The following is a 20919-nucleotide window of genomic DNA, read 5'->3' as shown; positions in this document are numbered from 1 at the left end:
AACATTCTGTGATTCAGTGACACAAGGGTGCACTTGGGCAGGTGTCTCTCTGGGTGGAGGGCACCTGTGTGAGCGCTGCGGGTGTTCCCAAGGCTGTGAGGACGCGTCTCTCTGGATGCGGGGTGATCCGGAGCCCATGCGACTGCGGGGGGGGGGGGGGGTCTCGGGGTGCTCCCGGGGCCGTGAGGGTCCAGGGGGGTCTCTCGGGGAGCAGGGGTGCCCCCGGGTGCGGGGCCCGTGCGGTTGCACGGGTGTCTCGGGGTGTGGGGTGCCCCCGGCCCCGCGGGGTGCGGGTACCCTCCGGCGGCGGGGCGCTCCCGGGGCCGCCCCGCCGGGGGCAGCCCCTCCCCGCAGGCGGTCTCTCCCGGCGGGCGGGGGCTGTTCCTCGGCCGGGGGCGGCGCCGGGGCCGGGCGCGGCGGGGCCCCGACGGCGGCGGAGGGCCGTGGCCGATGGCGCTGGCGGCGGCCCGAGCGCGGGTGCTGCGCGCCCTCAGCCTCCCGCTCCCGCCGGGACGGGTGGCGGTCGGCGCCCGGCGCCGCTGCAGCAGCGACGCGGGGGGCCCCGCTGCGCTGCCGCCCGGCGGGTACGGGGTCTGGCGGGAGCGGGCGGCCCGCGACCCCGCCGGTTTCTGGGCTGAGGTGGCCCGGGGGACGCTGCGCTGGGACAGCCCCTTCCACACGGCCTGCCAGGCCGGCCCGGCCGCCGGCGCCGCCCGCTGGTTCCTCGGCGGCCGCCTCAACGTCTCCGGTAAGGCGCCCGCGGGCCCGCGCATCCCTCCGCGCCCCGCCGCGCCCCGGGGGCCGCCCCGCCCGCCGCCGCCTTCGGGCTGGCCGGGAGGTTTCGCTCTGGGGTGCTTTTCCCTCTCTGGGGGGGAAAACCCCGAGGATTTCGGTCGGGCGGCCCTCGGGGCGGGTCTGCCGGGCGTTGCGAAACGCGGGGGAGCGGGGAGAGGACCCGAAGCCGGGGATAACCCCGCTGAGCCTCTGGCCCTGGGGCGATGGCGAGAGGAGGCCCCGGCCGTGCCCCCCTCGACCCCGGCTGCGGGGGGCTGCTTGGTGCCGTGGTGGGCTCCGCGGCGCCAGGGTGAACCAAGGCTGGGGGACGGTGCGAACCCCCATCTTCTGCCGGGGGGGAAGCTGCAGCCTCTTCTCGCTCTGAAACGAGGAGCTGGGTCTCTTCCTCCAACTTGGCCGCACACGCGAAGGAGCAGAGAAATTGGCGGTGGCAGTCCTGACCGCCTCTGAGTTTCTTCCTGGCCGTGGCTGCCTCGGAGGCTCTTCTGTGCCGCGGCCGTGCTTCGTCCAGCGGGAGCAAGCCCCAGCCCTGTCCAGGGTACAGCTCGGTGGTGAAGTCTTGTAACGTTTCTTAATTTCCCATTCCCGAGAGAGTGCTTGCGTCACCGGTTCAGTAGTGCGGGAACTGGGACATCCCTGCCCACCTTTTTTCACGGCGAAAGAGCAAACCCTCCTCAGGTCTTTCAGAGAACATAGGGGAGGCGTCCCCTCCCAGGAGATGATTCCCAGCAGCGGACCCCAAGTTAATGGAGGTGTGTGTGCAGCCCTGCTTCTAGCACCCAGCCATAAGAGGAATTTTAGTCAGACTTTTGTTTTCATTGATTCCTGTTGAAATGAAGTTCTTGGCTGAGCGCAGGGACTTTCAGGGATCCGTTTCTTTCCTCTGTAGAGTGGAATCGGCACTTTCTTCCAGATCCCATGTGGGCCAGGTGTCCGAAATCCAGAAATTTCTGCACCCAATTTTAGATAATGTCTTGGGTCTGGTTCTTGTGCAGGCAATAAATGCCACTCAGTTTTCTTTCCATGGGTTAAAAAAACAATCATAGACCATTGAAACACAGATGCACAGAATTAAGCAATTTCTCTATTGCTGGTTTTCTTCTTTTAAAATGTGATGAAGGTGGTATTCGGCCACAGCCAGGTGACTGGTTTTCTGTTGGGAGGCTCTGGTTTTGCCCCTTAATCAATTGATTGGAATGCTAGTTGCAGAAACATTGCAACAGTTCTGGTTCCTGACCCAGAGCATGCTGTGTGCCCGTCTCCCAATGCAGCTGGACCACAGGCAGCAGTCATCTGCTGCTTTTTGCTTGGGGAGACCTTGTGGTAGGATGTGGGGGTGCTGCGAGCTTCAGCGCTTCTGAATTTGTTGCGCTGTAGCTGCTGGCCTGGAAAATACCCCAACAAACTACCGCCATTCCAAGGCACTGGGTGCTCAGGAGAATGTCTTACCAAAATGAATCCTTTCCAAGCATTGTTGAGGAGGCAGGAAAATGTATGAAGAAACGATTAGGGTATAGCAGTAAGGGGAAGGTTGTTACATTCTGTTTTGTGAAATGAGCAAGAGGCTCTCGTAAGCCTAGGATCAGCATGGAAATAGATAGCATTTGGTTCACCTGCCGGTTCTTCCTGAGCAAAGAGCTAAAGCTCTCACTTGGCTCAGCAGAAGCAGAAATTCCCTCTGAAGGCTAGTACTGCTGCTCACAAGTAAGAAATGCTGCTTGGGCAACGAATCCCCTTTAATGTGATTTACTGTATCATGGCGCAGTACGTGAGGGTGTTGCTGCAATGAGCTCGGAGGTGGGAGTTGCTAAGGGTCGTGTACCAAGCCACAGCAGATCCAATTACCTGTGGATGGACAGCAGAGGAAACCAGTGGGGATCTTGTAATGCTTATAAATGTCTCAGGGGTGGGTGTCAGGAGGATGGGGCCAGACTCTTTTTCAGTGGTGCCCAGCGACAGGACGAGGGGCAGTGGGCACAAATTGAAGCAGAGGATGTTCCGTCTGAACATGAGGAAGAACTTCCCTCTGAGGGTGACGGAGCACTGGAACAGGCTGCCCAGGGAGGTTGTGGAGTCTCCTTCTCTGGAGATATTCAAGACCCGCCTAGACGCGGCCCTGTGCAGCCTGCTGTAGGTGACCCTGCTTTGGCAGGAGGGTTGGACTGGGTGATCCCCAGAGGTCCCTTCCAACCCCCACCATTCTGTCATTCTGTATAACTGCTTAAAGCGCTCCCCATTAGAGCTTTTGTCCTGTATCGTATGAGGATGACCTAAGATGGCTTTGTCTCCTTTAGTTTTATAGTATTGTATATTACAGTATGTAGTATATGGGAATTTACATAAAAAAATAAAAGACTTTAAACAGCCGAAGAGCGTTTTAGCATATTTTTGAGACTGATAGTTGTTCTTCTAATGGAATATGCTGAATTCTGAGGGATTTCTCGCTCTGTGCACCTTTAGGGGCTCTTTCCCACCCGACATATGGTGGTGTAAATCAGCTGTGATCACAGAACAGTGGAGGCCGACTCCTGGGCTGCAGTGTACTTAAACTTCACAAATCATGACAGCAATAGGCGGCTTTCGTTGCACTTAATTTGTCTGGAAGAATGAAATCTTTCCCCACCAGTATTAATGTTTCCAGGAAATACGATCTGAAACTCAGAATTTTTTTAAGGGTTTTCTCTGAATTATACAGCAGTGTGCCTGACTGGTTTTTAATATTTGTCTATCGAAATAAAGTAACTGCCTTTGGAAGATTATAATGAAATAATAATCTTTATTATTTATATAATAAATAATATTTATATTATAAAATATATTATAAATATTTATATTTATATAAGTGGTTTAGGCTTGGAATTAATGCTTTGCAAGGTTAATCTCTAACAGGTGGGCAAGATGCTGCTGAACATGCAGGCAGGTTTGTTGGGTGGACTCTCTATAAGTTTCTTCAGGGTGGCTGCTCTCCCCAAGTCCGCTTGAGCGTCTCACATTGCTGTTCAGGTTTCCTCTACCTCTAGCTGTTGGAGGAGAGATATACCTTCAGAAGGTAATTTTATACCTTCAGGTTTTAGGAGGTGTAGCACACAGCTTGAAACATGTTCGTCTTTCCCAGATGTCTGGTAATGTGTAGATGTCTGTACTCCGTGAGTTTACCCTAGATCCTAGATTTCAGTTATTTTCAGTTAGTTGAGATTCAGCTTTTCCATTATACTTTGGAATAAAAATGTTTCACCTAGGCTTTAATTAGAAAATTCAGATGATGCAGTGCTAAAAATGGAAGCTGGGGAAGACAGTCTGTCTGATTTATGTAGTGAAATGCTGCTCTGTGGAGCAAAAACACCAAAAGAATGTCGTGTCTTTGTGCTGCTGGGAGCAGGGGAGAGATTTGGGCTGGTTTAAGCTTAGCTAGTGGAGCTAAGCTGAGCTGAATCAGCTCAGGCCTCTCGTGGGGATGCTGTCTCTAAGGCAGCTGTACCAATTAAGTGTAGTATTTGTAGTATTTGCATACTACAGTTATCGCAAAGGACAGCTTTACCAGTGCTACAAATGCTATCACTGTAAAGGACAACTTCCAAGTGTCATAAATGAGCGTGTGGCTAGCTAGCTAACAAATGCTGTTTCGTCTTGTGCTCTCTTGCTGTTACACTTGACCAAGCTAAGTTTACAGAACACATTGCATGTGGTCAGACGTTGTTTAAACCTCTGTTTTCTTACAGTAAATTGCTTGGATCAACATGTTGAAAAGTCTCCGAACAGAGTTGCTTTGATTTGGGAGAGAGACGAGCCTGGCACCGCAGTGCATATCACGTACAGGTATGGCATCTTCTCATGAGGCTTTACGATGCTTGACAATGTGGTGGGGTGGGGAGAAGAGCTGCTCCTCTGATATCAGACCCCTGGGAAACTCTACGTCCTTCCAAGGTACTCCAAGCCTGTAGGACACGCAGCTGCAGCGCTGTGACTAGGTTGTGGTGTCATGGTGAGATAGCTCCTGAAAAACGGAGGCATGTTCCCACTGAGAAATAATATCTGTCCCTTGGCTTCTTCATGGAGAGGGCGCCCTGATCTTAGACACCTGTATATAATAAGCATATTACAGCGTGAGAGGTACACTGCATGCACGTTCGTGACAGCTGCTGCAAATTTCAGATTGAGATCTGGCATCATCTTGTGGTTATGGTGGCCTGCCTGTAGATTCCCTCTCTCTAAGTGAGATCTTTTAGAAGAGAAAGGCTTGTTTTTTCTCCCTGGCTTGTGTACTCACCTACTAGTTTTCTTTTTGCTCGTTAGAAGTGTTCATGGGAAAATTTCTGTGAGCAGCTTTCAGTTTTAGCACAGCAGCAAATGTCTTGGTACAAACATCTTGTGTTGATGGTCAATAGCATGATACCAAGTCCTGGCTGGAGGGGATTTTGAAGCTCCCTGTGTTTCTCTTCCCCGTCCTCAGTGCAGTTTAGAGCAATCTTGAGGGTCCTCTGAGGGATGCTGACTTGTAATTGCTGCTATGGATTGTAGGGTTTGTGAGAATATTGCAGTTTTGAAGCATATTTTTCTTCTCCCTGCTATATGCCCTTATTTAGGAGGCAGATCTGTCTGAAAAAATGCGTTTTACGTCATCTGCCTCTCTAGTGAGGGTTGAAGGTTTCCCAGACCTGTACATTCCTCACTGCATATTTTAGCGAGCCATTTGTTTGATCTGCTGGATCAGAAAGCAGAGGAGATGTAGGAAATCCTAGCATATGTCTTTTGTACAAAATGTTTTCTGTAGCTCGTTGATAGTTAGGAGCTTCTTGAATCTAAATAGGTTCTGGTGGTCTGGTTCACCTCTAGCATTTATCAAAGCCCCTGAAAACCTTATTCGTTGGATTGAAGAATCTGGATAGCAGGGAGGAGTGGGTGTACAAATAGCTTTGAGAGATTAGTGCTCCATGCAACAGAAATAAACATTGGCTGATGTAAAGCTGTGGAAGGAGTGGATTGGTTTTAATCTTGGTATTGTTATTTGACAGGCTGTGTAGGCATGTTATGATATAAATGTGTTGTAACCAACTGGGTAGCTTGGCTAAGTGCTTTGAGTTTTGCTTTTGCTGTTCTGGTGGTAGAAAAGCAGATTGAACCAAAGGTTTCTCCCAGAGTTTGGGGTGGTGTACGTGCTTTTATCACTCTCTTCGTGCCCCAGGTGTGAAAATGGGGGTAGCTCAGAGTTGGGAATTGTGCTCTGATTAACGTGAGAAGGAGAGCAGCCTGTTAGATAGCACAGCCTCATTCAAGGCAACTCTAAGCTCCCCCTTAGTCTGTGCTACTTAAAATGTGCTGAGCTGCTCCAAGCCCTCAAACTGTCTTCTGGGGATCTCTGGAGAAATGAGAAGGCCTTTCTGAACAGTAACAGAACTGATTTTTTCTTGGCCATACCGAAATGTATTTGGAGGAAAGCGTATTTTCAGCCTGTGGATCTGTGATTGCTGTGGCTTGAAAACAAGTAACGCACATCTGAAAACTGAATCCATCTTTGTGTGGCCTTACAAAGACACAGTAATTAGCAACCAGAAAGAAGAACATCCAAGTGAAGGACAAGTTGGCAACCTCTATTTTGAAACTGCTGCTTGTATTTGAGAGCCACGTTCCTGTTTCTGCCTGATGCTTTTGGTGAGACGTGGCTGCATTTGAGTGATGGTTTCTCCTACAACATGGTAAAACAGGTTGCTTGGTTGTCTGCTTATCTCATGAAGTCAGGAATAGCTTTGTTGAAAACAGTGATGATATATGGTGTGTGCACAAGGAGAGAATCAAGTTTTGCCTCTTCTGTGACCTTTGGGCTGCATTTTTAAAGGTTTTAAATGAATCGCTAAGGTTTTCAAAGGCATGTTGGCACTGACCTCCCTTTGAGGCCGAGCTTAGTTGAAAACTTTCTGTAGTAGCATCTTCTTCTAGATAGAAGTTTTGTGAAGGAAAGCATAGCAGAAAAAGAGGTGGCCCAGAAACTGTGATGTTGGCTGAGTAGCACTCCGAGAGCCTTCTGTAGCAGAGTGATCTCTGCATGCCAGCCTCAGTGCACGACAGCCCCAGTGTGAAGAGGGCGTGAGTGGGATGCTGGATATCAGGAGGACCCAAACTCTGCTCCCTGTGGCAGAGGAAATGTGCCTCTTTCCTTAGGATTTGGATGCTCTGTTAGTGGTCCAGCAGCCGTGAATTCACGTGCTAGGAAAGTGAAGACTTTAATTTGGTCATTGCCTCATGGACCGGCTTTGAGGAAGGTCCTGGAATCTCAGCTGGGAGGTGTCCCGGTCTTATGTATAGAGGAGTACAAGGCACCAGTTTGTTGCATTATTTGCTTTGCAAAGCTTGCTGCTATGAGCTGCTTCTCCTCATAGATAAGCCCTGAGTGGCACAAGGAAAGACACACTGGTGGCGTGGGTGTTATCCCTTCTCCTCTGGGCAGCCATCAGGGGCCAGAAAGCAGCTGAGCGCTGGCCCCGTTCCCATCACGGCCAGCAAAGGAAGCAGACGGCTGTGCAGGAAAAGGGCTGGAACGGGCTTCCTCCTCCCAGAGGAAGGGGAAGGCCTCGACCAGTGGGGACTTCTCTATGCACTGGCAAGAAAATGCAGCCACACTGGAAAGCACTGTCCCAGCTTGCTCATCCTTGGGAGAAGTAAAAGCCACCGCTTGCCCCTGCTGCCCTGCTGCCTGCCTCGCTTGCAGTGAGCAAAGAGCTGGTGGGGCTGTGCCATCAGTCAGTCTACGGCCCCTTGCACGCTTGTCAGCAAGGTCCGTTGTGTTTGTGCAACTGGGTTCTGGTGCTCTGCTAGGAGAGGAGTTCAAACACCTCCTTATTGGCAAAGATGCACAAAACTGTGGGTGAAACGTTTTGGTTTCGGTTGAATGACGATTGCTGCCCTTACAAGCTCGGTTGTGACAGTCTTTTTCACTGCTGAGTTTTGTCCTGTCTCTCCAGCTGATGCAACTCAGCCTTTTGGGAAAATAGCTTCCCTGGTGCCTCTGGTGCTTTTTCTCCCCTCTGGCTTTCATTTTTATCAAGCAGAAATCCAACAAAGTTTAAAATTATGTCCAGGTTTGAATGGGAAGACAGGAGACTTGTTTTGTTACTGCTTTGTGTTAACAGGGCATGCAGCCCTCCTGGGATTTGGTGACTGCAGTCAGCAAAGTGGGGACAGATCATGCCAACCTTTTATCAAGAGTTCTGGCTCTCTGGAGACTAAACCACCATAAAACCATTGTAGGGCAGTAGCAAAGTAGCAGTTAACCCGCAGGAGCGTGCCACTGTGAGCAGCCAGCTGAATTGGCAGAAGGGTCCATCAGGCCTGGGAGTGTTTTGTTCTGCTCTGTGGATGTTGTCAGGGCCCAGGAGCTTTGAAACCTTGCAGAGGAATTCCCCAGCGCATTGCTGAGCCTGGGTTTTGAAGGGCACTATGTTGTGAAGTGCCTTATATAAGCAGGCAGAGTTGGTGGTTGGAGCTGTTGCGTTGCAGCCTTTGTAAGCTCAGCTCCAAGGAATGCTAAAGACAGCAGTTAAAGTTATGCCAGACCTCCCCCTGTCTCACAAGAGGTTATTTATTCTCTCCAGTGTTCCCTTGTTTACCATGGTCTCCACAATTTAGCCACCTGTGAGCCAGTGTTTCCTAGCACTGCAAAATCCTATGGATATTGCCAGAGGGAGCCGTGCGAAGAAGTGGGCAGCAGTACTTGTTAGCTAACCTGTTTTTGCGAAGGGTTGCAAGCTGGGTCTCAGCAGAAGGGTTTTAATTTACAAAGGAGCTCACTCCGGGGCAGAAAATGTTGCTGGCAGAGCGAATGTTCAAAATGCAGAATTTAAAGTAGAGAGAGGAAAGCAGAAGCTGAGGGGCCAGAAATCAGGGTCCTAGGTAGCTTTTCATAGGGTCCTAGGTAGGTGGAAGAGAAGTCATTGGACATGTTCATTAGCCACATCACAGCTATGCCTTTAACAAGCCAGCAGATGGTGGTTCCTCAGCCTAAGCTGAAATGATTAAAATTGTGTTAGAGATCCCAGGGAAGACTGCAGCTGGAAGCCACGTGGGTACTTACCAGGCTATGCAATGCAGAAGGTGTTTCCCATTGACAGCAAACTCTCACTTCTTTCCAGAGTTGGCTTCTGAAGTTAATTTGCAAGTGAACCTTGCCCAGGCTTTTGGCTTTCTCCATCCAAGGCGTCTCAGGGACTTTTCACTTTCTCACCTGAAAAAGGTCACAAGGGGTTCTCCTTGCCTTGGCTTCACGGTATCTGCAGGAAGGCCGGAGAATTGTGCTCGGCTTAGCAATTGAACCTACAGCTGAAAAATTTCATGTTGAGCTTTATATTTTTCAGTTATTCTCACTAAAATGGAAAAAATGTTGAGTTTTCCTTTTGGGGAAAAAAGGAAACGGATGTTTTATCTATTTAGCAAAAAGAGAGGGAAATGGAGGGTTAAACTGAGGCACTGTCACTGAAGCTGCGGTGAGGGTGGAATAGGTTCGTGCATTATCCTTGTGGCCAGAACATTGACCCACGAAGAAGGGATGGGGTGTGAAGACCTACTGTGTCCCGGGGGAAACTGAACTCACAGCTCAAACAACAGTGCCTGTGGAGTTGTGATTGCAAGGTAGAGGCAGGCTTTGAACTCTGCTGCTCCACAGTAATTCATGTAGAGCAATGGCTAGGAAGTGAGATGTGAAGATGTTGGGCTGAGAGATGCCCAAATCTGGTTTGGTATTGTTTTGTTTTACACTAATCTGTCTGGGGCATTTGACCTGAATTTTCAAATACTTTCAGCCTGATCCAAACTATGTTTCCAGGAAATGAACAGGTCACTGCAAGAAATGCTCAACCCAGCTGTAGTGCTGAGATGGCAGAGAGCATGGCTTGTGCTGAACCTCCTAAACAGTCACTGTCAAAGCCCATATGCAGCATTGACTATATTAGGGAAATGTCTAGAAATGCTTTGCAAAAGGCTGCTTCACAAAGAAAGTCTTGATGCGATTTTTTTTTTGGATGTGAAAAGAACTGGCATCCTTTGTTTAGAAAGCTGCAGGCTGTCTTGCGGTGGCGAAAGATAGCATCAGAATTCTTGGAAAAATGTTTCTGCCAGGCATCCCTAAAATGCTGCAGAGAAGTGCCACGTGCCAGTGATGGGTTTTACAGGAGTCGTTGTTCCAGACACTGAGCGGTGGGTTTTGGAAACACAGGCACCACTGTATCTGGGGAGGGATCTGCGAGGAATATCATCTGGTAGTTTCTGAATAGAGATGTAAAGATAGGATGAGAAGTGCTGTGTTTATTAGATTAAACAGAAGTACTGGCCTGAACAGTGATCTGCTGGCTCTGCTGAGGGCACAGCCTTGCAGGTCTTGTGCTTAGAAGTGACGCTGTGATAGCCGAGGAGCTACCTGCATAAAGGGTGATGAGTCTGTAGCGAAGAGCAGTGTCAATGTTCAAAGTCTTGTTTATGGGCAAAAAGGAGGAGGCACACGTTATAGAGAGGGCGCCAAGAGTTTATTCTTAGTGTAATTGAACCCATAACATTCTAATCCTACTAGTCAAGATCTAATTATTACAGAAGAAGAAAGAAAGAGGTCCTGTTGGTTACCCCTGACCCCACTTCTTTCCAGTGTCGGGTCCACATTGACTGGTCGTTTGCATTGTGGGGCCACCAGTTCCAGCCTGTGCTCCATCCCTTGTTGTCCCACGCCTGTTCTCCTTCACGCCATGTACTGTGCCTCCACTTCTCAAGGCCTCTTATCATACCAGGCCTGTATTTCTTTATGCTACCTCATTATGCTAGGGTTGTAAACCCGTGATGGTAACATAAAAAGATAAAGAAGCATAAAAAAAAAAATTAGCCATGGTTACCTGGTCAATTAGAAGAATTGCTGTTGCAGCTAAACCAAGTGAAACAAAGCTGCAGGTAGGTCGTGAAGAGCTCAGACAGACCGAGCATCACAAGCTGTGTTCCCAAGACCTTGCAAACTCAGAACAAAGTCTGTGGTGTATTGCTTGCCATGGCAGCTCTGTGTCACAGGGCTTCAGGGACACAACAGGGTCAGACTGCTCTGTCCTTGAAAGGAGATGGTTTTCCGTGACGGATCGTGACATGAAATAGCTATGTGAAGGGCTTGCTCCAAAGCTGATGGAAATCAGCAGGCAGCAGGTCAGGAGAGCAAACCCAAGAGCAGTTCTGTGATGGGATGGTGGTTACGAACATGGAGGGGGGGATCTGTGTGCAACCCAGCCTCTCCCTGCTCACGTTTCCTGCTGGCACAGCAGGAGAGCTCTTGTGCATGGCATTTAAAGCCTGCCAGTGTGTCACCTGCACCATGAGCAGAAGTGTCATTGGGGTAAGGCGGTGCTTCCTGCTGATTTTGGAGGTGCAGGCTTGGGATGGGTAAATTCACATGGAATCTGTGTTCAGCAGCTATCTACCCTCATGCATGCGGTACAATGAATGGTCTGGACTTGTCTGCATTTTTTGATCTGATCTTACGATCTGATTCTGCAGGGGATCTGCAGGGGATCTGCAGACCATTGTGCCGTGAACTGACTTTACAGTTTCTCGGCTGTCTCTGTTCAGAGGGGCTGGGCGCTTCCTTTCTTTGCAGCATGTTTCATTCTCCTGCAGTGGCTCTGCTGAGATCCTCCTGTTGTCTGCCTGGCTTGCATGCAGGGACGCGCCCCGGGCGTCCTGGGACCCTCTGTGTGCCCTGTGGCTTTGTCCATCTTCGGCAATTGTCCTGCCTGCCTCTGCTGAGTGTAGTGCCCTGCTCCGTGCTGTCCCTTTGGGCAGTTGCACTGCAATCCTTTAGGGTGCGGGCAGGCTGCAACGCTGTGAGCATCCCCTGGGCTTTTGCTCTTCTCCCTCTGCTTGTGGTTTGCAGAAGCAGTGCACCTCTGCTCTGAGCCTCTAGCCATCCTCTGTCCTTCGCTGGCAACAGCTGAGCTCTTCTAGAGTAGCTGTTTTCACTCTAAGCCTCTGCTTCATCTACCCTTCCTCTGTACCTCATGTTTCAGTGCAGACAGAAACTAAGTGAAGATGACTCCTTTTGCACTGTCTCATGGGCTCCAGGGTGACAGTGTCTAACTCTGTTCAGCATCTGGTGTATGTTTTTGGTAGATGTGCCCCGCTTCCAACACAGCTCCTGGCTGTGGATGGGAGGCACATCCTTCCGTGTGCCCAGCCTGCCGGAGTTCGATGGCATTGCTTCTGTGCCAAGGGTGGGGCAGTGCTGGGCCAGAGGCCAGAATTGCTCTTGGGTCTTTTAACTTTGTGTGATGGAGAGATTCCAATGCCAAGCTTGGCAGCAGTAGCAGGTGGGGAGGGTAGCAGCCATGGTTTCCTCCTGCTCAGTTCATTTAGGTCTATCCCACCCAGTTCTGCAGGGCAGTGACCCTGCAGGGTGCTCATTCCATCCCGGGATGTGTCTAGGTTAAGTACGGGAAATATGTAACCTGCTGGCCTGTACTGATTGCCTGCCTGTTAGACAGCAAAATGTGTGTGCAGGAGTGAGGGAGTCAAGGGGAGGATTCCCAGCATGGCATTTCTGCAAACTCCCTTTCCTGAACTGGAGGGGAAGCCTGGGTTGCTTCTACAGGAGCCAGAAGACACACCTGATGCTCAGGGATTTGTGGATTTCTTTGCTGGAGTTCTTGGCCTCACTTTCTCTTTGCCTTTGTGTCCGTTACCCCATGTGCTGCACCGCCAAGGGACCTCCAAGGCCTTCCTATCTGGGCCTTTGAGCACACAAGAGAAAGCAAAGCGAATAGATCTGGGGGTGAAGACTTGGTCCTTATTGTCTGTCAGCTTGCTCACACACTCTCATTAAGCAAACGTTAAATTGGGGTTAATCATAACAAAACACCGAGAGCTTCTGCCGTCATGGTCACTGAATCCTGAATAAGCAAGCGAACCACGGCGTTGCTCAGAAAGGACGCCCTAGCCAGAGCTCTGCTGGCCTTTCTGTTCCAGAGAAAGAGGCTGCAGCTCTGAAAGCACTTGGGTATTTTCCATCGCGGATAAGTGGTTTTTATTTTGCTTTCTCACAGCTGCCTGTGTGGGGCTTGTTTCACTTCCTGTGCTCTGCAGTTGAGCAGCTTAGTTTCGTTTTGCCTCTTTAATATTTATCCACATTGAGATTTTTCTCTAATCCAGCGGCCGATGAATTCTGCGACCTTTTAGTACAAGGCACAAAACCAAACGTTGGGTGGGAGTTTATGGTTATTGCGTGGACTCGCTCAGTTCATGAAATTAGTAAAAGTAAGCGAAATAATACCTCTAACAGACTGTGCGCTTATGTAGATAGCAGGAACACACACAGTAATGAAGCACTTGGGAAGAGGTATTGAATGTTGTGCTTCAGAGTTTAGGCTGATCTCTAGGTGTGAGGGATTAGGAGGAAATTCGGTCCAGGGTAAAGCCACTCCATGTCTGCTCTCTGCAAGGTTGTGGTCTCTCTGCGATGGCAGCTGTTGCCAGCAACTGCCAGACAGCAGGCGCTGAGCATGCCTGGCTACCCCTCTGAGTTCCTGTGCTTCAGGAGTGGTCTATTTACTTGATGCTACAGGAATAGTTGTAAAATACATAACGTAAAGTGCAGTGGCTGGGATTCAAGGATCATTTTCCTTATCTTCCAGAAGATGGCAGGGAAGTGGTATCCCTCCAGCCATCACTGTATCTGTCTTCATACTTTCTCGACGGCTGTGTTGCTTCACTGCCCTCACAGGGCAGATGGAGTTTTATCCTAAAGAAGTAAGATGCCAAGTTATTCTTAGCCCATGGTTTTGTTATGACATTTCCAAAGTGGAGCACTTGGGCTTTGCCTATTTCCAACTTGCATTAGTTTAAAAAAAGAGATGAAACAATTTTTCATGGACCAGAAACAACATTTCATTTTATTTGCAGCTTAGCCAGCAGCTGAAAATTGGTTTTGTTCATGTTATTTTTTCACAGCTATGGCCAGTTCTGGGAGATAAAGACACATTGGTAGATTCATGCTTTACAGCATGGAATTCAGACCCCCAGAATTCATTTGTTCGTTAACAGCTTTTGAAGTCCCTGGTGGCATAGCTTACAGACCCCTGAGGGTTCACGGGTGACAGGTGATTGTTCTAGGGAGCAGAAGATCTCTCCCCTCTGGGCTTCAGTACTCAGTGAATTCCTGAACCCGGAGGACAATTTTCGTTCCTGATGGTCTCGGCGGGTCTTGTCCTCTGAGCTGATGACTGGCACCAGTAAGGGGTGCTCACCTCGTTCCTTGGCATGGGACCACTCCTCGCTTGGCACAGTTGTCTGTCTTCTTCTTAAAGCCCTTCCACTGCAGGCACACAGAGCTGTTCAGTTCATGACAGCATCTTGGTCCCAGGCATGCCTGCAATCCTGTTATCCCCCATGCAGGCATCAGAATAAATGTATGTGCAAGTCCTTGCCCACAAACTGCTTTTTCCTTCCTTAGAGGAACGTTTCTGCTATTAAGTCAGCGTGTCGCAGAGGCAAGCCGTGTGAAAAGAGCCTTTGTTCCTGTTCTCCGTGTTCCCGAGTTTCTCTATGCAAGAGCAGCTGCGGTTCCACTCAGAGCAGTATCTCTGTTCTGCGAGGCTGTTGTGTTCTGCGGCATGGCAGGGTGAAGTGACAGCGGAGGAATTTAAATTGCAATTTAAAGAGAAGCTACTAGTTTTGAAGCATTTCCAGCAGTTCCCAACATAAACAGTGCTGGGACTCTTTGGACAATGGCTTCCATTTCATTCTGTGTTTATGCCACATGTATTTTCAGTAGCTTCTGACTGAGCCTTGTGGGTAAAAAAGGCATCAAGGGTGGCTAAAATGGACACTGACTTCTGGAGGTGGCAGGACAGCCACTGGCTTGCTGGCTGCTCTGCCCACACCAGAGGCTGGCAGCTCTGGGCAGTGCCTGCGGCTCGGTCGCTTGCACTTCTGCAGCAAGCGCGGCTCTCTGTCCCCCTTTTCTTCTCTCCCCAATGGCAGCAGCAGTCTGGCTCTCACCACACCCCAAGCCACCCTTCTTTAAGATGCAAAAGCTGTCGTGCCCTATACTGCTGAGATGACAAGGTCCAGAGGTGATTGTGATGCCTCGCTCGGTTCAAGTTCATCTTTTTTTTTGCTTCCCAATGTAAAACAGGTTGTGCGGTCGCATGACAGTGTTGCTTCTGTGCCGCAGGGAACTTCTGGATCTGACTTGCCGTCTTGCCAACACCTTGAAGAAATATGGGATACAGAAAGGGGACAAGGTGGCCATCTATATGTCCGTGTCTCCCTTGTCTGTGGCAGCCATGCTGGCTTGTGCCAGGATTGGTGCTGTTCACACTGTGGTCTTCGCTGGATTCAGCGCGGAATCCTTAGCTGGGAGGATCATCGACTGTAAGTAGATGCAGAATGGGGAACAGACCCCTCCAGACAGTGCTCCAAGGCATTTCCCAATTCTGTGTTTGCTAGGTAGAAATAAGAAAAGGTTCATTCTCAGCTGGTGGGGTGGTTCGCTCTCCTTTGCAAAGTACTGTGAAGGGCCTTTTCCTTAGCGGCAGATGCAGTACCCTCTGGCCGTAAAATACTTTAGAAATTGCTCAACATTCAGTCTGCACTGGGTTACTGCCAGACAACAGTGAAGCTGGAAGGAAAACAAGAGCTCAGGAATGGGGTCTGATTTGTTCTTTCGCAGTATAATCACAGTGTTTCTTTGATGCTCCTGCACAGTGCTAATTTTGCAGTCGAGATTGTGATCCTGTGATTTATGCATAGCAATGGAAGTGTTGGCAGCCTGCCCCCACTCTGTTAGCCGTTGTACCAACAGACAGAGCTGTGCTTAGCCCCATGCACTTGTAGCGTGTTTAGGTAAGAAGTAATGGTAAAAATACCAGCAGAACAAAATAGCAAGGGGCTCATGTCCTAGCACAAGTCTCTTTATGGCTAGTGTGAGGGAATAAGTCTTGCAGCAATTTTCATGCTTTTTTTCTGTTTTAGTAGAGTTAATCTGTAGAGAGCAGGTACACATTTTGGTTATCCTTCACTTTTGGCCGCTTGTGTGGAGATGATGAGCTAAAGAGCCATTTCTCTGCAGCCACGGCTCTGTAATTAACGTACTGCGGTACAGTTTGTAGTGCTCTGCCAGAGTGCTGCTGTGCCCTGTGGCTTCCAGGAGGTTTCCCCTCAAGGTACAGGTGAGTTTCAGAAGGCTGCAGATATCTCGGAGCAGGGTAACCCCTCCGAGAGGCTGCTGAGTTTGGTGCTGTTCGCTTTAGTTTGCAATGGACAGTTATATGCAGTCCCAGTGAGAGGATGAGAGAGGGGCGAAGAAGGTGCTTCACTGAGGTCATAGGAAGTCTTGCACTGGTTTCAGTGTGCAAGCTGTTAGGGTAGAGCAGCAGTATTCACTATAACACAGATAACCGGGAGGAGACTGTTCTGCATGCCAGCTTTGCAAGGCAGGAATTCACAGAATCACAGAATGGTAGGGGTTGGAAGGGACCTCTGTGGGTCATCTAGTCCAACCCCCCTGCCGAAGCAGGGTCACCTGCAGCAGGCTGCACAGGAGCTTGTCCAGGCGGGTCTTGAATATCTCCAGAGAAGGAGACTCCACAGCCTCCCCGGGCAGCCTGTTCCAGTGCTCCAGTGAGTGATGCATGGACTAGGCTTTGGGAAAGACTTTATCATATTTGTGGTAGGTGTTGGAGTGGACTGGTGGGGAGGGGGAGAATAGCTGCCGCTGAAGTGTTTTAGGAAGATGAGACTGACAGCTGTCAGAAATTATTTAGCTGGGATGGACCCTGCTTTGGGGTGGAGGAAGTGGACTAGATAACCTCTGGCGGTCCCTGCTACCCCTAATGTCTGTGGGTCTCAGGTTTTAAAGTGTTTTTGTCAGTGACACTGACTGTTTTTGATTGATAGAAGTTCTGAGTATTTGTCACACATGTTGTACTATACATCCTCCCCAAAAGCAGTGAAAGCAGGGTGCATATGTCAGAAAGCAGTCTGGTATGTCTGCTAATTCTTTCTCTTTTTAGCTGGATGCAAAGCAGTTATCACCTACAACCAGGGAGTCAGGGGAGGCCGAACTGTAGAGCTGAAATCGACTGTGGATGAAGCTGTGAAGAACTGTCCAAGCATCAAACACGTCTTTGTGGCTCAGAGGACAGATAACAAAGTCCAGATGGGCGACCGTGATATTCCCCTCGAGGAAGTATGTTGGTGTTGGTAAACCTTGCCTGTTTCCCTTGCTGTTTCTTGAAGTATGTGATGTTTACTGCACTGGGGGAGAGAAAAGCAGCGCACTAATAAATGTAGGGACCAGCTAACACAGACATCTCTGAGAGACCTGATGCAGGGCTGTCCAGAACAGATGTGTGAGTGTCTTACTGAATGTGTAGATCATCCACACTCTGGTATTTGGCTTTGGTCTTTGATCCGCTGTAGGCTACACTGGGAATCGGTAGCCCAGGAAGATCAGGCAGTCTCTGTACTTTCCTTGCATATGGGTGCTGAGCTAAAAGCCTATGAAGCAGCTGCTGCACTGCGGCTCTGTACTCTAGTGTAGCCGCACCAGACCTGCCAGCAGTGACTGGCCTTTACACTGCTTCTGGAGCAGGTTTTCAGTGTGTGCTGCTCCTCCCGTGCTGCCACAGTAGGCTGGTGGGCTCATGGATACAGCTTGTTGCAGTGACAGCATCTGTACGTTCCTGCAGTCACCTAACTCTGTAGACACCCACTCGCACTCTGGATAACTCCTTTTAGATCTGAGGGTTGACTAGATCATCTCTCTCTCCATCTGTGCCTTTTGGACCTGACTTCTGCAGGCAAAAAGAAGGTGCCACTTATGACATACGGTCTTCATCCTCAAATGGATTGTCTGTATTTACAGTCTGCTGGGATTGTGAGTCGAAGCAGCTCAATCTATGTCTGATTCAACTCAGCATGGGCAGGGGGTATGCTGCTCCATTTCAATAGTCTTGCAAACAGTGCTGAGATTTAAGGAACAAGCGTTTCCTGAGACCCAGAGTGCACTGATACCTTTGCCATTTTTGTTATTCTGTGTTCAGACACTCTGTTCTGCTTTGTCATATGCACTCATAGACTGGACACTGTTGAAAGGCAGTGCAGAAATAATCAAGTCCTGGAGAGACTTAATATAGCCTATGGACAGTGTTGTGATTACCCCTTGATGAGAGCACAGTGATGGCTGGGGAATACTTAGAACCTGTGCTTCCTGGGGAAGAAAACAGCAGTCATTTCAATGTGTTTAGCTAGTACACAAGGGACTGCAGCCTAATGGAGAAGTAGTTTTATCAGTTTGCCGGCAGCAGTAAACAGAAAGTCCTCATTGCCATAATGCCTGGAAATCGCCTGTCTGCAGCCAATATAATTACGCAGGAGTCCCTATGCTGGTCACATGAGATAGGAGCAACTACTAAGGTAAGTTAAACAGAGAAGGCAGCTTTTATTCGGAAATTATCTTACTCCTTCTTACTCCACAAAGCACATTCTGATGATTTTCCTTAGTTTGCAAACAGCCTGAGGCGCTTTGGTGATCCAGAAGCTGAGTTCAGCCCATTGTCAATTGTAGGGTCTGAAACATAACAAGAATTAAACCATTAATGCTGTTAACTCTGTCATGACTGATATTTATGGCAGTTGTTCTTTCCAGCTCTTTTGCTATGGCTTACTGCAAAATTTAAGCCCATGTTGTATTGGAGCATATGAAAACTCCATCTTAGCTTCAGAAACTGGCAAGTCAACCAGCATTGGCAGTGCTGAAATGTCACAATAAATACCTGAGGTGGGCAGGAGGGCTGTAACTCAGAGGCAAAGAATTACATCTGACCCTATCAGTTCTTCGTATTTTACTAAGCTTTGTTTGCCAGACATTTATAAATGGTTGGACCTGCTGTTGGTAGTGTTCACTTGTAAATATAGCATGTTTACAGTATATAGTTGTAAAAAGGCAGTGCCTAGAAATCCCCTCAAAAAGCCGCCTAATAACCCTTGTGTGAATCATTATTCATCTAGGACAGTACAGAGCTCGAGAGAAGCAAGCCAGCTTTGCTTTTTTTACAGCCATATGTTGAGCATCTGGAACACACAGTGATTATTGCAAGTTTGTACACACGTAAGAAAAATGTTCCACCTCTTCCTGAAAAACCTACAGTCCGGGCAGACAAGCCCTCTGCTGCTACAAGGTGCAGTGACCACAAGCATCTCTTTCAAAGCACATTATTTCCCCTTTCTCTGCTGGACTGGGGACACAAGCTGGGCCAAAAGTTTGCTCTGACTTAGTAGAACATTGCCTCCTTCCCTTCCGTGGTTCTGACCTTAGTGGTGAGGAGAGGATCTCACCCACCCGGCCAAACAGTGGAGTATGAGGAGAGAAAAGCACTCTTCTTCTCATGGGTAGAAGCAATTAGAATTTGAGGATCAAATGGACAGGATAGTCATTCACTGCTGGCGCCAGAGAAAGGAGATGAACGCGCAGTTTAACTGTAAGCACTGCAGTTTTATAAGGAAAAGGAAGGTCCTAAACAGTATCCAGTCAGCCTTGCTGCTGCTGCCAAGTGTGATTCATGTTTGCAGTCACACTTTGGTTCTTTACCAGCAGCTTGCAAAGGCTTGAAATGTAAGCTATGACCTTCCATTTTTCTCCTGAAACATTATTTAGTCTGGTCAATTCCCCTTGACTTCTGCACCCAGCAGAGGTATTGGTGGACAGGCTGGGTGCTATATGTCCATGGGATCCTTACCACTGTGTAAGCACATATAACCAATGATACCTTCATGGACTTTATGAGGGGGCAGGAGCAATGGTGGTTCTTGTCCCTGGACACTGCTGACACGCTTACAGATGGAGTATTGGTTGGCTCTGTATAGCCAAAGTCTTCATTACCACCTTTTTTTGCCTTAGGAGATGGCCAAGGCAGCTTCTGTATGCACTCCAGAGAGCATGGACAGCGAAGATACCCTTTTCATGCTGTATACTTCGGGGAGCACTGGGAAACCCAAAGGAATCGTTCACACCCAGGCTGGATACCTGCTGTATGCTGCAGTCACGCACAAGGTAACTCAACTGCATGCTTAGGAAAAGGTTCACTTACCTTCTGACAGTACTGAGAGGGACTTGGACTGAGGTGGGGGTTGCTGTGTTCTGTGTTCGCTGTCCGATTGGGTTGCTGGGTGTAAACAAACTGAAAAATGTCTGAGAACATGTAATTAACCTTCAGGATTTATTCCTGGGGAATACAATACTATGGAAACCAGAGCCTAGAGTTATGAAAGCAAGGAAACTGCAGTGCTGCTACTTTTGCATTTAAAATGTGCTAGTGTTGCAGGCCAAAAGTTGCGGACATTAAAGTGATGCAGCTGAGGAGATTCTGGTAAGTATCTTACTGGCATTGGTAATGTGGATATTTCTGTAGTATTCTGCAGTGGGATGCAGGCCTTTTTAATTTCAGAGAGGATCAGGACTCTTAAAACAACCTCTTTGCTTAGCACTTCTTGTCTGCAGATCAAATATTACGTTCATGCTCTGTGGTTGCACCTTTTTGCTGCTTTTTTATGTGATCTAGGCTAAATGGTTTAAACCCCTTTCTCATGAGAATAAAAAAAGGTACTGCTTCTTGAAGCTGCTGATCTGAGCTCTGCATATGGGAAGGTAACAGTGAAATGTGGAGAGGATTGCAGTGAAAGATCTCCATCTGGCTTTAGCGGTATCACCCTGTTTGTAATCACACGCAATTCAGGCAGAGGTTTTCTTTCTTCAGGCTGACGCAGTTGAATTTTTAGAAGATTTGAATGTGTGAGGGTCAGATTTCTCTGCATGAAGGGTATTTGTTACATCAGCTTTTCTAAGTGGCAGTGTAATTGCCAAGGCATCTCTTTTTTAGTCCAGAAGGTAGATCCTGCACCCTGGTGCAGATACGTAGGGAGGCACTGGGTGCAACTGTGGTCCCTTTAGAGGTACTTCAGGGCCTGACAGGGAAATGCATTTGCAAAGGTGAGGTGAGATTAGCTCTGCTAGGTAGAGGGATCCGCTGACCTGTGTGGCCTTTGTGGTCTTTGCACACTCATGTGTGACACTTTGTCATACGCTCAAGGGTTGTTTTTTTTAGTTCTGATCCA

General features: G+C 48.9%; 1 protein-coding gene across 1 annotated transcript in view; it reads left to right on the top strand.

Annotated features, from left to right (window-relative positions):
• The first annotated feature begins 450 nt into the window (after nucleotides 1-450).
• ACSS1 (acyl-CoA synthetase short chain family member 1) overlaps nucleotides 451-20919 on the top strand; it is a 39037-nt gene continuing 18568 nt past the window's right edge. Inside the window, exons 1-5 of the mRNA XM_075413231.1 lie at nucleotides 451-748; nucleotides 4515-4611; nucleotides 14978-15177; nucleotides 16818-16993; nucleotides 19706-19858. Coding sequence (XP_075269346.1) covers nucleotides 451-748; nucleotides 4515-4611; nucleotides 14978-15177; nucleotides 16818-16993; nucleotides 19706-19858 — 924 coding nt within the window. The remainder of the gene's footprint in view (nucleotides 749-4514; nucleotides 4612-14977; nucleotides 15178-16817; nucleotides 16994-19705; nucleotides 19859-20919) is intronic.

The sequence above is a fragment of the Opisthocomus hoazin genome, chromosome 2 (assembly GCF_030867145.1).
Source record: "Opisthocomus hoazin isolate bOpiHoa1 chromosome 2, bOpiHoa1.hap1, whole genome shotgun sequence".
NCBI lineage: Eukaryota > Metazoa > Chordata > Aves > Opisthocomiformes > Opisthocomidae > Opisthocomus > Opisthocomus hoazin.
This window is presented reverse-complemented; position numbering and strand designations above follow the sequence as displayed.